The 16,036-nt window shown below is 43.7% G+C and overlaps 1 protein-coding gene across 6 annotated transcripts in view; it reads right to left on the bottom strand.

Annotated features, from left to right (window-relative positions):
- cep120 (centrosomal protein 120) overlaps positions 1-16,036 on the bottom strand; it is a 51,949-nt gene that overhangs the window by 23,798 nt on the left and 12,115 nt on the right. For all 6 annotated transcript variants that reach the window (XR_009794497.1, XM_061816216.1, XM_061816218.1 and 3 more), the window contains exons 10-16: positions 15,275-15,460; positions 14,896-15,175; positions 12,936-13,025; positions 12,563-12,655; positions 9,326-9,487; positions 6,270-6,392; positions 6,094-6,192 (exon numbers count right to left, since the gene is read on the bottom strand). Coding sequence is in view for 5 of the 6 variants with exons in the window: in XM_061816216.1 (XP_061672200.1) it covers positions 6,094-6,192; positions 6,270-6,392; positions 9,326-9,487; positions 12,563-12,655; positions 12,936-13,025; positions 14,896-15,175; positions 15,275-15,460 (1,033 nt within the window). In the remaining variant the exon portion in view is untranslated. The remainder of the gene's footprint in view (positions 1-6,093; positions 6,193-6,269; positions 6,393-9,325; positions 9,488-12,562; positions 12,656-12,935; positions 13,026-14,895; positions 15,176-15,274; positions 15,461-16,036) is intronic.

Here is a 16,036-nt window from a genome sequence, read left to right on the forward strand (position 1 = left end):
TTGGTGGAAGGTGTCTGGTGTTCTATGTCACAGAAGAGTCTCCGCTAGGATGAAGGGCAGTTTATAAAACAGTGGTGAGGCCGGCCTTGATGTACAGATTAGAGACGGTGGCTCTGAAGAAACAACAGGAAGCAGAACTGGAGGTGGCAAAAATGAAGATGTTGAGGTTCTCGCTCGGAGTGAGCAGGTTGGAGCAGGATTAGAAATGAGCTCATTAGAGGGACAGCCAAAGTTGGATGTTTTGGAGACAAGGTTAGAAAGAGCCGACTTCAATGGTTTGGACATGTCCAGAGGTGAGAGAGTGGAAGACCAAAGAAAAGATTGATGGATGTGGTGAGGGAAGACATGAGGACAGTGGGTGTTAGTGAGGAGGATGCACGAGATAGGCTGAGATGGAAAAAGATTTGGAACAAGCCGAAAGGAAAAGAAGGACCATGAGGAGAGGCCTTACTTACGGATGAGAAAGACCCCCCTCCCGACCCCACACATACATTAAAAAAAAAAAAACACAGCTAGGAAGAAGTGCTTTTACCCAATTTGCCAAATGTAGAAGTAGGTTGCCCGTATACCAAACTGCATTGTGTCTTAGCATTAACCTAAACTATCTAATGGAAACCTATGCCTGTCTGTCCATTCATTCCTCCATCCATCCATCTTCTGAACCACTTATCCTCACAAGGGTCGCGAGATTGCTGGCTCATATCCCAGCTGTATTCTGGCAGGAGGCAGGGTACACTCTGAACTGGTTTCCGGCCAATCGCAGATTGGATGCATGAATACTTTTATGTTTTATGTTTAACTCGACAGTAATCGTCATCTTGACATGGCTAGAAACAGGTTCAAGCTTCCATTTGAAGATCTGTGAAAACCGCTGCTTGTTTTGAAGGCTGGCATTTAAAACAACTCGTAAATCGGATGACTCATATCTCAAGGTACAACTGTAGCGGGAATAGTGAGACACAAAGAGAAAGTTGTAACACTATTGGGGACCCTTTCAATGGACAGATGCACGAATGTAATAACGGAAGGAAATACTAAAGGGAAAGTGGCATGAAATTAGTGAAATTCATTGGGGACATCGAAGGGACAGAGTAGGTTTTTCACCAGTCGGCGAGAAAGAAAACAAACGAAAAAAAAAATCTTATGGAGTCTGTCGCCATTCCAGCCCACGGTGGATGGGAAAAATGGAAATAGGCGGGATCAGTGCACAGAGAAAAACATGCTTCACGTGCACCCGTGTTGACACAAGCTGCTCCCCGAGGACCGGCTGGCCGTCTGGATTAGCGAGCGTCTTTGGGCTAATTGCTGGAATAACAAACGTTCCCGAGACGCCCTGCCAAGGACAAGACGGGGTCATGTCCTCCGCCAAGAGAAAAGCTCCAAAAACTCAGTGTCATTCATCTCCCACCAGGTTCTCACCACTAATTCCCATTCTCGGACGCTGAGGTCAAACACGGTGGCAGGCCTTGCATTTGGTGCGTCGGCCTTTAGTGGGGATCACATTTGACCTAATCCACCTGTTTAGCAACGAGTGCTGCATGATATTGCAAGAAAAAAAAGAAGACGTGGTTTTTTTTAACGCAGGGATATATATTGCAGGATAACAGTGTATTCTGTTGTGGCATGCATTCATTTGCCATAATCTGAAGAGATATTGTACATGCAGGTGTGTCATTGGTTCCCGTGTTGTAATTAATCGACTTTATATGGATGTGTTTTCTTTTAGTATTGTTAATTATAAAGATGTTAAGCGTTACTTGATGAACATCGCAGGGCTTATCACAGGAGTATCAAACTGTAGTTTTTTTTCCCAGCGCTTATGAGCGAGCCCGCTTGAGTATAAAAATCAGATGCGCAGCGCAAGAAAGGAGCACACCGGAGCACAGAACAACATGAACTCATTGTTAAATGAACTCAGGACTGAGAGGCAGATGTCCTAACCAGTCATCCACTGTGGCACTCAACACACGATTGCAAGAAATTTGGGGATTTCATCATCTCCAGTCGATAATTTTGCGAAACTATTCAAAGAAATGCAGGTTAAAACAATCATAGCAAAGCAAAAGCCACACATCAACAACATCCAGAAATGGTGGGTTCTCTCGGCCCGAGCTCAGCTGAGATGGACTGACGCAAAGTGGAAACGTGTACTGTCTGATGAGTCCATATTTCAAATCGTTTTTGGAAATTGTTGACGTCGTGCACCCCAGACCGTACAGGATGAGGACCATCTGGATCGTCAGCCGCACCAAGTTCAAAAGCGTGTAGTGTCAATGGCGTGAGTACATTGCACATCTGTGAAGGACCCATTCATGCTAAAAAGTACATTAAAGTTATAGCGAACACACACATTGCCATCCAAGAAATGTCTTTTTCAGAGACGTCTACTTACTTCAGTAATATGCCAAGCCACAATATGAACGTGCTATAACAGCGATTATAACACAATAAAAGAGTGAGAGCACTAGACTGTCCAGCCTTCTCTCCCATTGAAAATGTGTGGCATATTAATTATGAAGTCCAAAATGCAACATTGAAGACCCTGGACTGTTGAGCAACTGAAGTTGTACATGAAGCAAGATAGCAAAAGAATTCCACCTACAAACCTTCAACAACTTCTACTACAAGCATGACTGTACTTGACAAAAACTTTACTCTGTGAAGCACTTTGTGAGCCTGCCATGTGAAAAGTGCTGTATAGTATTTAAACAATAGACTTGCATATATGGAAATAGATGAAGAAATCATATTGGATGCTATGGATATACAATTTCATGGAAAAAAAAATACAGTGGTACTGAGACTTACAAATGAAAATTGATTTGAGATACGAGTGATCTAAGTTACAAGTCAATGACTTCCACTCATAAGTCAAGATATTGGATTTTACGTTGTAAATGTTTTTGATAATCTTTAGGCCGGAAGCGGCCTTGCTAACTCTGATCTCTCTCCACTGTGTCAAACCTGACAGTTGCCATGGTAGCTGGAAGTATGTCAGCGTGCTGTTCCCTGCAGCACGTCTCCGTGACGAGACGTTAGCGTCATTCCCAAAAATGAAATCATCAGAAAAATAAAAAAAGGAAATTTGAGCATAGTGCTGTTTAAACAATGCACGATGATAAATCGCTCCTGGTGTACAGAAAAAGTCCAGCAGAATGTTCTGGAATGTTTGTGCGGTCCTGGTGCAGCCACTCGGTCAGCTCCATAAAAGAAGACTAAACACGTTCCCCGTCACTTCCTTCAACACTAGGTGGACATTAAAAAGTCAAACGAGCACTGTGAACATTCTGCGGGGACTCTAACAATAACAAGATGGCTGCCGGGCCTCGTTACTGTCCCAATATTTGCGCTCGGGGAAGATCGACTGGCGCTGCTTTTCCCAATATTTGGAATTTAAAAGCTTTCTCGGGGGGAGCCTTTCATCTCCACAATCAATCCTGCCACCTCCAGCTTGGAAAAGCAACATTTGGACTGCCGCCGCAAATTTTACCATGTGCAGACTGGCAGCGCTCCAAGAGGATGAAAAGCAAAATACAGCCAACATGAAGAACTTCATGGCGGGACACAAAAGCAGACGAGAGTGGGATGAAGAGGAGAAGTGGGGAAAGAAAGACAGCAAGGACTGTTTTGTGCCCAGGTCAAAGTGATACAATACTATTTTGGCGCCATCTTGTGGAAAATACATACATACATGGTGGCATACACACACACACACACACACACACACACACACACACACACACACACACAGTTCTCCCACTTAGAAATCATGGAGGGGTCTGAAATTTTCATCTTGGGTGCATGTCCACTGTGAGAGAGATCATCTAAAAAGAAAAATCCAGAAATCACAATGTATGATTTTTTTAATGATTTATTTGTGTGATACAGCTGCCAATAAGTATTTGAACACCTGTTTATCAGCAAGAATTCTGACCCTCAAAGACCTGTTAGTCCGCCTTTAGAAGTCCACCTCCACTCCATGTATTACCCTGAATCAGATGCACCTGTGGGAGGTCGTTCGCTGCCTAAAGACATACGTCCACCCCATATAATCAGTAAGACTCAGACTTGTAACATGGCCAAGACCAAAGAGCTGTCCAAAGACACCAGAGACAAAATTGTACAACTCCATACGGCTGGAAAGGGCAATGGAGAAATTGCCAACCAGGTTGGTGGAAAAAAGGTCCACTGTTGGAGAGCAATCATAAGAAAATGGAAGAAGCTAAACATGACAGTCACTCTCAATCGGAGTGGAGCCCCATGCAGGATATCACCTCGTGGGGTCTCAATGATCCTTAGAAAGGTGAGGAATTAGTCTAGGACTACACAACAGGACTTGGTCAATGACCTGAAAAGAGCTGGGACCTCCATTTCCAAGGTGACTGTTGGTAATACACTAAGACGTCATGGTTTGAAATCCTACATGGCATGGAAGGTTCCCGTGGTTAAACCAGCACATGTCAAGGCCCATCTTGAGTTTGCCAATGACCATTTGGCTGATATGGAGGAGTCATGGGAGAAAATTTTGTGATCAGATGAGACCAAAATGAAACTTTATGGTCATAATTCCACTAACCGTGTTTGGAGGAAGACGAATGATGAGTTCCATCCCAAGAATACCATCCTTACTGTGAAGCATGGGGGTGGTGGCATCATGGAAGCACACAGCCAGGAAAACAAACGAGTGGCCCCGTAAGAAGCATATCAAGGTTTTGGCGTGGCCTAGCCAGTCTCCAGACCGAAACCTAATAGAAAATCTTTGGAGGGAGTTGAAACTCTCTCTTTCTCAGCGACAGCCCGAAAACCTGTCTGATCTGGAGAAGATCTGTGTGGAGGAATGGGCCAAAATCCCTCCTGCAGTGTGTGCAAACCTGGTGAACAACTACAGGAAACGTTCGACCTCCGCAATTGCAAATAAAGGCTACCGAACCAATTGTGAACATTAGTTTTCTCAGGTGTTCAAATACTTATTTGAAGCTGTATCAAACAAATCGTTAAAAAACCATACATTGTGATTTCTGGATTTTTCTTTTTAGATAATCCCTCTCACAGTGGACATGCACCTATGAGGAAAATTTCAGTCCCTTCCATGATTTCTAAGTGGGAGGACTTGCAATATAGCAGGGTGTTGAAATACATATTTCCTTCACCGTATATATATATATATTATATATATATATATATATATATATATATATATATATATATATTTACAGCCGCTACTAAAACGTCAATGAAAAAATGAAGTATGTCACAAGGAGGAAAACGTGCAAAAGTGTTTTTCTTCAGAAAAAACACTGCAATATTGTAATTACAATGTAAAGGTTTGTGTACTACAAGGCAACAGTATAATTCATATATCTACATGCGAAGAAAAGTCACAGCTGCTTCGTTAGCGTTGAGTCTTTCAGAAAGATTGTGTATTTTTATATTGTCTTTCTACATGTGTTGCTGCACGACTTATTTTTAATTAGCCCTTGTGTAAAGGTTGATAACTACATGACATCAATGCTTGTTTCATGAGGGTATATACACAGTGTTTTGCATTGAGTGTTAGTATTAACCTTGGATGATTAATTTCAATCCACTGTAATTTTATGTTCAGTTGTACAGTAAACTTCAACCATGAGTAGAAATAAACAGCTTGAAGAAAATACTCCGCCTCTTTTTTAAAAGAATTCTCTATTTGCAAAATTGCTGTTTGTTGTGAAGATCACTGACACCGTCCAGTCATGAGCCAAAGTTTTGCTTGCCATTCAAGACAGAAAAAATAGAGAAAAAACTGAATCAGCTAACTCATAAGTCGACGTACCACAGTAAACCTTTGATGAAGGATGTCAAATATGGATTTTTGCTATTTAGGGCAGGGATCGGTCCTAATGACCCGTGACTAGCTGGAATTCACTGTAAGTTCTAAATATATATTTTGTTAGTCTTTTATCGGACTAAAGTGACTCCAACTATCGACGACAAATTCCTTGTGTGTTAACAGACTTGGTCAATTAAAGATGATTGTAATACGTAATATTGGGGAAACATGAGAGATGGGGTTTGGGAAACATTGAAGGAAATATTTCAGAAAACTTGTGGAACCTGTTTGAAGCGAGTAAGGTCCTTGAGTGAGCGTCCCCACTGCTCCTTGTAGTAAAGCTTGGACTTAGTGGTTGACTCCAGTTTCCTCTCCAACTCCACCTGGCGGACAACATCAACATGGTGGACTTCCACATTCTTACAGTTGTTGTTGTGTGGGTTCTTGGAGAGAAAGGTACCTTCTCCAGAGACAGGATTTTGATCTCGGTCTGCAGGCGGACTTCAGGTCTGATGTTCTGCTGTTCCCTGAGGTGAAGGAAGTCTTTCTCCAGTTGCTTGTAGCGGTTCTCTCCATCTGTGATCTGAACAACACAAACATTTAATAAAAATAGTCTTATTCTAATACCACAGTGGTTTTCAAACCGGGGGGGCAAAGCAACCAGTAACAACCATGAACACCTTTCATTGTTAAAGCCCGGGTGTCATCCCTATAAACATTCTAAAATAGATATTGTAATGAAAAATACGTATAACATTATTCACTTCAATGTCTATACAAAAAAATAAATGTGAGCAGAGAGCGCATCATCCATGCGCAAAGTTGCAGAAGTGTCATTCTACGATATCCAAGTGGTTGCCATATTGGCTGCGTCCTCCGTCCGTGACGTCACCCGGACATTCGCAAATGAAAACACGCGGGGCACCCTAACTATGGGAGAAAAACGCGCCAATCTGACACCAAAGCTCTTTTCGAAAAGGACAACACCACACAACCGAGTGAAGTTACCGGGACAATATTACACTATTGTTTTGAGCCCTCGGGGCAATATTACACTATTGTTTCGAGCCATATTCAGATGATATGCGATCACGGCCAAACCTAATCCCCTTCCGATTCACTTCCGCAGCGGAGATGAGCCATCGCGGCAACGCACAGCCTTCGCAGAAGCAGTGACCACCGAACGCGGCACTTCAGCCGGTGTGGCTGATTTTCTGCTTGCCTATGGTGGCATATAAGGAGGAGGTGGAGCCGGGCCATGCTGCTTTTAGGGGTATGTTCAAAGCCGCCGCAGTACTTGTTGAACACCATCGAGTCGGGGCGCATTACTGCCTAGCTGTTATTTGGAACCCACGAAGCTCTCGGCCTCTGCACCCGTGCAATCCATTTTTCACAACGAACCGGGTCTCTTGCAAACTTATGAAGGCTAAATCCTTTCTCCCGAGTGTTCAAGCAATGTCCAGCAATGCAATGAGCCGGGATTTTGGCTACAACGAGCTACCTTCCCGGAGGAAAAACTAATGGAAACAACTCCACTAGGGGACTGCACCTCTGTCCTGTACGTCACTTCCTGCTTCTTCTTGAAAACAAATCCCTTGAGAGGATTTTCATGGCGGGAGTTACAAAAAGCTGTATCCATCAAAATCATGTTTTGTGGTGAAAACACACATGGGACCATATTGGATGTGGGTTTTTCATTAATAATGTACCAAAAATCCACCATTTCATGACACTTGACCTTAAAGTTACACCCTGTGTGACTAGGATGAGCGTTCTGCCTGACTGACTGACTGACTGAGAGCATAGCTTATTTTGGCTAAGGACCCCATAAAATGGCACCAACGAAGAGACACGCTTACGAAGCACCGTTTAAACTGCAAGCTATCAGTCACGCAGAGAAATATGGGAATTGAGCAGCCGCGAGAGAATGCAAGATCAACGAATCCATGGTTCGCAAGTGGAGAAACCAGGCAAACGAACTTCGACAAAATGAAACAAAGGAACTTCAACCACTGGACATCAGTGTAAACAGGGTGTTCAAAGTGAAGTTGCGAGCGGCGTGGAAGCGATGGATGACAGACGGGGAACAGCTTTACTAAGACTGGGAAGCAGCGCTGGGCGAGTTAGTTGTGAATGGATTGTGGAAGCTTGGGCTAAAGTGTCTACTTTCACTGTTGTTCGAGCTTTCGCAAAAGCCGGCATCATTTCTGATGTGCCGCGCGGCAACGACACTGACGAGAGGGAACCTGGTGTGTTTGATGGATAACTTGCCCTGCTGTTCATTTCAGATACAGAAGATGAGGACTTTGATGTCTGCTGGTTTGTGCTGTCCTGTTTGCTGTGGTGTAATTATTTTGGTTTGGTGTGACACCGTGAGTGAGGATGGGCTGTTGACTGGTGACTCGCCTCTACCAGTCATTGTGACCAAAAAGGGGAAGCTTTTTCTTCTACCTACAAAAATAAATGTGCAGGTTTTCTTCAATGACTTGTGAGCACTGTCGTGCCTGCACCCTATAATAGTGCTCCATACGCATGTGTTAGATACAGAAATTGCACCCGCAACGTAGACTGCACTTTTTAATATGATTTGTCTTATGGTTGCGAAAAAACAGGAGGTGGAATTCTTTTCCCATTCTTGGTTGATGCAGAGATTCATCTGTTCAACAGTCCAGGGTCTCTGTTTTTGTATTTTATACCTCATAATGTGGCACACATTATCAATGGGAGACAGATATGAACTGCAGGCAGTCGAGTACCGGCACTCTTTTAATACGAAGCCAAGCTGTTGTAATACGTGCAGAATATGGTTTAGCATTATCTCGCTGAATTAAGAAGGTTAGTCCATGAAAAAGACATTGCTTGCATGGCAGCATATGTTTCTCCAAAACCTACATGTACTGTTCAGCATTTATGGTACCTCAACAGATGTGTAAGTTACCCATGCCACTGGTATGAACACTGCCTCATACCATTACAGATAACTGGGCTTTTAGAGTTTGCGTCCATAACAGTTGTGCAAATTTAAATCGCTAGGAATGTAACAATAGGCCAACAATTCCAGATCGGCATTTACCTTGGTTTTAAGTTCACAATTCAGTTCACATACAATTCAGTAAGAGAACAAAATGCATTGAAGAGATTTGCCCCTTTTTTTTCGTGGTGGTGGACTTTGTGTGTCTCAGTGATCCTCTAAGCCAAGTTCTCAGGGGCTTAATGCCCCTGGTAGGTTCAACCATGGCAAACAAGTCCGAGAAGGGAAACTCTATGATATATACGAACACCGGAAGGCATTTTCCCTTGCTTGCCCAGACGCGGGTCACTGGTGACCCTTCTGAGCCAGGCTTGGAGGTGGCCAGTTGATGGTGACCCCGTCATTTTACATAACTGCCACTGGATTTGGTTATTATTCATTTTTTTGCCGTAAAGAACAATTGGGCAAGCTTTTGTGGGTTGCATAAAATGTCACGTAGGGCTGAGTCTGGCCCAAAGGCCTTGAATTTGCCATGTGTGATTTACCTGCTTTAGCAGGCGCGTTCGCTCCTCCTCCAACAGGCGTGCTTTGTCTCGCTCCAGCGCCATTCGGTGGTCGCACTCCAGCTGTAGTCTCCTGATTGTCTCCTGTGCCTCTTTCTGGGTCAGCTTGTGCTCAGCATGTAGATCTCGCTGCAGCCTTTGGGTCTGAGGAGGACATTTGGTGGAGGACGTGATGGATGTAATCACGTAAATTGAATTGAACTGAATTGAAGCAAATTATAATTTGATCTCTGAGTATTATAATATCATACATCGAGATGCGACGTAGGGCAAAGGTAGAGGTGGCAAAGGCTAAACAAGAGGCATATGAAGACATGTACACCAGGTTGGACATGAAAGAAGGAGAAAAGGATCTCTACAGGTTGGCCAGACAGAGGGATAGAGATGGGAAGGATGTGCAGCAGGTCAGGGTGATTAAGGATAGAGATGGAAATGTGTTGACTGGTGCCGGTAGTGTGCTAAATAGATGGAAAGAATACTTTGAGAAGTTGATGAATGAAGAAAATGAGAGAGAAGGAAGAGTTGAAGAGGCAAGAGTGAAGGACCAGGAAGTGGAAATGATTACTAAGGGGGAAGTCAGAAAGGCACTACAAAGGATGAAAACTGGAAAGGCAGTTGGTCCTGATGACATACCGGTAGAGGTATGGAAGCAATTTGGAGAGATGGCTGTGGAGTTTTTGACCAACTTATTCAACAGAATACTAGCGGGCGAAAAGATGCCTGAAGAATGGAGGAAAAGTGTTCTAGTTCCCATTTTTAAGAACAAAGGGGATGTTCAGAGCTGTGGGAACTATAGAGGAATAAAGTTGATGAGCCACACAATGAAGTTATGGGAAAGAGTAGTGGAGGCTAGACTCAGGACAGAAGTAAGTATCTGCGAGCAACAGTATGGTTTCATGCCTAGAAAGAGTACCACAGATGCATTATTTGCCTTGAGGATGCTCGTGGAAAAGTACAGAGAAGGTCAGCAGGAGCTACATTGTGTCTTTGTGGATCTAGAGAAAGCCTATGACAGAGTACCAAGAGAGGAACTGTGGTACTGCATGCGTAAGTCTGGTGTGGCAGAGAAGTATGTTAAAATAGTACAGGACATGTATGATGGCAGCAGAACAATGGTGAGGTGTGCCTTAGGTGTGACAGAGGAATTTAAGGTGGAGGTGGGACTGCATCAGGGATCAGCTCTGAGCCCCTTCCTGTTTGCAGTGGTAATGGATAGGCTGACAGATGAGGTTAGACTGGAATCCCCTTGGACCATGATGTTCGCAGATGATATTGTCATATGCAGTGAAAGCAGGGAGCACGCAGAGGAACAATTGGAAAGATGGAGACATGCACTGGAAAGGAGAGGAATGAAGATTAGCCGAAGTAAAACAGAATATATGTGCGTGAATGAGAAAAGTGGAGGGGGAAGAGTGAGGCTACAGGGAGAAGAGATAGCGAGGGTCGACGACTTCAAATACTTGGGGTCAACAATACAGAGCAATGGAGAGTGTGGTCAGGAAGTGAAGAAACGGGTCCAAGCAGGTTGGAACAGCTGGCGAAAGGTGTCTGGTGTGTTATGTGACAGAAGAGTGTCTGCTAGGATGAAGGGCAAAGTTTACAAAACAGTGGTGAGGCCGGCCATGATGTACGGATTAGAGACAGTGGCACTGAAGAAACAACAGGAATCTGAACTGGAGGTGGCAGAAATGAAGATGTTGAGGTTCTCGCTCGGAGTGACCAGGTTGGATAGGATTAGAAATGAGCTCATTAGAGGGACAGCCAAAGCTGGATGTTTTGGAGACAAGATTCGAGAGAGCAGACTTCGATGGTTTGGACATGTTCAGAGGCGAGAGAGTGAGTATATTGGTAGAAGGATGCTGAGGATGGAGCTCCCAGGCAAAAGAGCGAGAGGAAGACCAAAGAGAAGGTTTATGGATGTGGTGAGGGAAGACATGAGGGCAGTTGGGGTTAGAGAGGAAGATGCAGGAGATAGGCTAAGATGGCAAAAGATGACACGCTGTGGCGACCCCTAACGGGACAAGCCGAAAGGAAAAGAAGAAGAAGAAGAAGAAGAGTATTATAATATCACAGGTGGAGTCCACCATGGATCAGTACTTGCATCTGCTAGTGACGCTGAGCTCATAGTCCACGGATTTGTCATGTTTCACCTCGACTAGTGTAACATGCAGCTTTCTAGTCTTCCCATTTCTGGTCATAAAAGCCTGCAGTTACTACAAAACCCTCCAGCAAGACTTTTGACGAGAATGAGAAAGCTTGATCAGACTACGCCCATTCTTGCATTGGTTCTCAATCTACCTGATATGTGATTCTAAAGTTCTGTTACATACTCATAAACTAGTACATGGGTTTGCGTACTCTTATCTCGCTGACTTAGCTGAACATATATTTCATCCCAAAACCTACGCTTTCAAAGCACTCATCTTTTGGTGATTCCGAGAGCCAAAAAAAGGTTCACAGTGTCTCGAGCATTTTCTATTTAGGCTCCAGAACTCTGGAATGCCCTAGCCGCAGATATCAGAACTCCTACCTCAGTAGATGCATCTAAATCTCGACTGAAGATTTTTTTCTACTCTTTATCATTTAGTAAAGTACTTATAACCCTATTTTAGTTCCACATGTCCTAGCTCCTGCCACCTTCCTCTCCTATTTAGAGAAAGTGCAATATAACAATGAACGAATATGAATCTGTTGCTGTTTGGATTCTGCACCGACCGACTGACTGGGACAAGATGTGAGGTGGACCACTTCCCTCTGAGTCATTGCTATGGAGGATTCTAGTCTGACCAACGGGACCAGGTCTGAGGCAGAACCACTGATGCTCTCTACCCTGCAGCACCATGTCCCCAAAAATTGACTCTTATGTCATCCTAATCAACATTGTAGACTATGTGATAAATGTTGTCCAGTCGACATCCAATGTAGCTTGGTCATGCTGGAAGGGGGACCCCCAACATAAGCGGTTACTTTTGAAGGTTTCTTTTTTTCCCCGCAAAGAGTTTTGAGATTTTCCCTTCTTAGAAGCTCTATTTTGATTAACACCTTTACAAATAAACTTGTCATGACGTAACGGAGGTTATATCAAGGACACATAGCGGAAGATACATGAAGAATTAATAGAGGACACGTCATGGCAGACAGGAAAAGGACACGTCACAGAGGACACATTGGGGCAGACATTGAAAAAGAGACATAGGAGGACATTTAATGGAGAAGAACCTTTAGCTCTGCTTCAGTCAGATGTTTCTCTTTTTTCTCAAGATCAGCCAGAGTCTTCTGAAGCTGTTCCTCCAAACGACTACACTCCATCTCCTACAGCACACCATAAAAGATTGAAATAGCGTGTATGTAATCTTAAAAGTTATTTAAGATTTTAGCTTAGTTCATGGTCAGATAAGGATAACTTGAGTCCCTTTCACAATGTTTGGGAATCACTCCCTTTCCAATATAGTCAGAATAGGATTATGGTTAAGAACACAATTTTCGTCTCACCACATTTTTGTTCATTTGCACAAAGCTTGAACTGTTTGATCTCTGGGTGTTTACGTTACTTGCTACGTTCTGTCATGGAGCACGAACATGTTGCATTTACCTTCTTTTTCACCCAGGCTTCCCTCTCATGTTCCCTTCGCATCCACTCCTCTGCCAGAGCCTGCATATGACTGAACTCCTTCTTCCGAAGCTACACACACAATAAAAATATGAAACTTAAATAGGACAAAATCAGCGATTATCGTCATATGAAGAAAAAAATGGAACACTGGTGAAACGTCACAGCAGTGGCCGGCCGACAAAGATTACGCCAAGAGAACAGCAATGACTCATCCAGGAGGCCAGAAGGGAATTCAGGACAACTTCTACAGAATTGTGTGAAATTTCAGGTTCTCTTTTTTAATAAATTTGCTGAAATCTCAACAGTTCTGGTTTTTTCTGTCAATATGGGGGGCTGCATGTACATTAATGAGGAAAAAAAATAACCTAAATTAGCAATATGTATTTGGTCAATAAGAAAAAAAAACAATCTCAATGCTGTATACATTTTGTTGCCAATGACACGTCAAACATTTTCTGTAAGTCTTCACAAGGTTTCCACTCACTGTCGCTGTCATTTTTGCCCATTTTCTATTCGGACCTCCTCTAAAGCAGTGATGTTTTGGGGCTGCTGCTGGGCAATAAAGATTTTCAACTCCTCCCAAAGCTTTTCAACAGAGTTGAGACCTGGGAGACTGGCTAGCCCACTCCAAGATCTTGAAATGATTCTGACGAAGCCACTCCTTTGTTGCCTGGGTGGTGTGTTTGGGATCATTGTCATGCTGAAAGACCCAGCCATATTTCATCTTCTATGTCCTTGCTGATGGATGAAGGTTTTCACTCAAAATCTCACACATGGCCCCATTAATTCCTTTACACGGATTAGTCATACTGATCCCTTTGGAGAAAAACATCACAAAAGCATGAAGCTTCCTCCCCTATGCTTCACAGTAGGTATAGTGTTCTTTGGCTGTAACTCAGCATTCGTTCCCTTCCAACAACAGGTTGTGTTTTTACCAAAAAGTTCCATTTTATTTTCATCAGACCATATGACATTCTCTCAGTCCTCTTCTGGATCATTCAAATGCTCTCTGGCAAATTTCAGCCAGGCTTTATGGCACACGCACGGGCTTAAGCAGGGGCACCTATCTGGCAATGCAGGATTTGAGTCCCCGACACTGTAGCGTGTTAATAAAGGTAGCCTTTGCTACTTTGGTCCCAGCTCTCTGCAGTACATTTACTACGCCACAGCCTTCGAGGAGGGGTGAAATCGTTACAATATTACCTGCCATGATGTGCATCTCGCGAATGGGCGGAGCTGATGCTTGCAGGGGACGGAAACTGCAGTGTGACAAAAGAGTGGCGCATGTCATCGGAGCAGTTGAAGCTTTGCGTCCGACAACTAATTATTTTTTAAAAAGTGTCGCAATATTGCCAGAATCTTCATTCTCATGTCGAGCTGTGTTGTGTCTTAACATTGAGGATTATTTGTGTATGACAGTTCTTGGGAGCACAGCCAACATTTCACCTGCAAATAAAATTCTTAGTCAAACTATGTAAAACATGATTTCACTGAGGAGTTTTGGGGAATATCATTAACTTGAATGAAAAGGAGGACAAAGTGGAAAAGGGAGTCATCAACCTGATTTGCCATTGTGAAATTAAAATAATCCTGAACCACAGAAACGCTCCACTTTTTTGACAGCTCCACTGCCACCACAAACCAATAAAAGGTGAAAATATGGATCCAAAATAGCACACAACAATCTTCACCGTCATTCGGCACAAATCCAGATGTGTCACTTCCTGGTCAACACGTTTTGGCAGTTTTGCACGACCATTCCAGTAGCTTGTCAGTCACGTGACTTTTTTTTTTTTTTTAAATTGGTACGCCCACCGACACGGTGTTTTGCTTAATGAGCTCGACGAATGCGTCACCGGAGTTGCCGGACCCATCAATGAAGACAACAATACATGGATGTCAACACAGATGTGACAATGGTCACAAAATGGATATCTACCTGATCATTGAAAAGATCCTCCTGAGTCTCCTTCCACAGCTCAAGCTCGAGGGCTGTACGATACTCCATGGTGTCTCGGGGGTATGGGGGACCTGTGGGTAAGGGTGGTGCAGGTGGCCCAGAGGATGGCGCGTGGTGGGTTGGCGGAGAGGCTGTATCCTCCAGAGGTGGTGCAGGTTCATTCTCTGCAGAATCAGGCACGGGGATGTCCTTCACATTGACAAGTCCAAAGTCGTCCAGCGTTGCCGTATAACTTAACTCTGCCACTTTCTCATTGGAACTAGCCCGCAGGAAAGAAGATAGTGATTTGTTCAATGTCCAATGAATTGCAGCAGAGAGAAAACAATGAATATCATTTCAAACAAGTGGCAAACAACACCTTAGAGTAGAGAAGAAGGGGACACGGTCTTGGTGGGTTTGGCGCCAAGCTGCCTCTCTCATGCTCGCTGGATGTCTGCTCCTCTCGGCAGCGAGGAGGTGGGAGAGCTGCAGAGAGGCTCGGCCAATCAGGAGATCCGTTTTGCTGCTCCTGTCTTGGTGCCACAGCTCCAAGACCAGAGGAACTCTGGTTCCGTAAAACAGGAGAATTTGGTTGTCATCCATGAATTTGCATTTGCATTTACTATTGTGTTTAAAAGGCAAATGTTTAGTTGAATGACCTAATACTGTTTATGTAAAGTCCTAGTGGGCATATTTGGTTGCCCATGTGTAATGTCACATCAGTTTGTGCTAGTGTGTTCTTTAGGTTTGTATGCTATCTAATACTATTGATGAGCCTCATGTGAAGGTGTTTAAATTTCTGTTCCAGAATTTAACTACTGAAGAGAGTAATTTACCTACCCCTTCAAAAGTGTTGGAACGGCAAAGTCAATTCCTTTGTTGTGTACTGAAGAAATACGAAATGGTAAATGCACCGGACTCATACAGTGCTTTATCGACACCATCACGGCGCCCAAAACACTTCACAAAGCCTCACATTCACCTACTCACACACACTACACACACGCACACACAAACACATATTCATGTGCTAATGGGCGACTGGTGCCATGCAACTTGCTGAAAGGCTTACTGGGAATAAATTAGTGTGCAGTGTCTTGACCAAATACATTTCAACATAAGACCAGTCGTAGTTGGGATT

This window comes from Syngnathoides biaculeatus, chromosome 4, assembly GCF_019802595.1.
Source record: "Syngnathoides biaculeatus isolate LvHL_M chromosome 4, ASM1980259v1, whole genome shotgun sequence".
NCBI classification, from domain to species: Eukaryota; Metazoa; Chordata; class Actinopteri; order Syngnathiformes; family Syngnathidae; genus Syngnathoides; species Syngnathoides biaculeatus.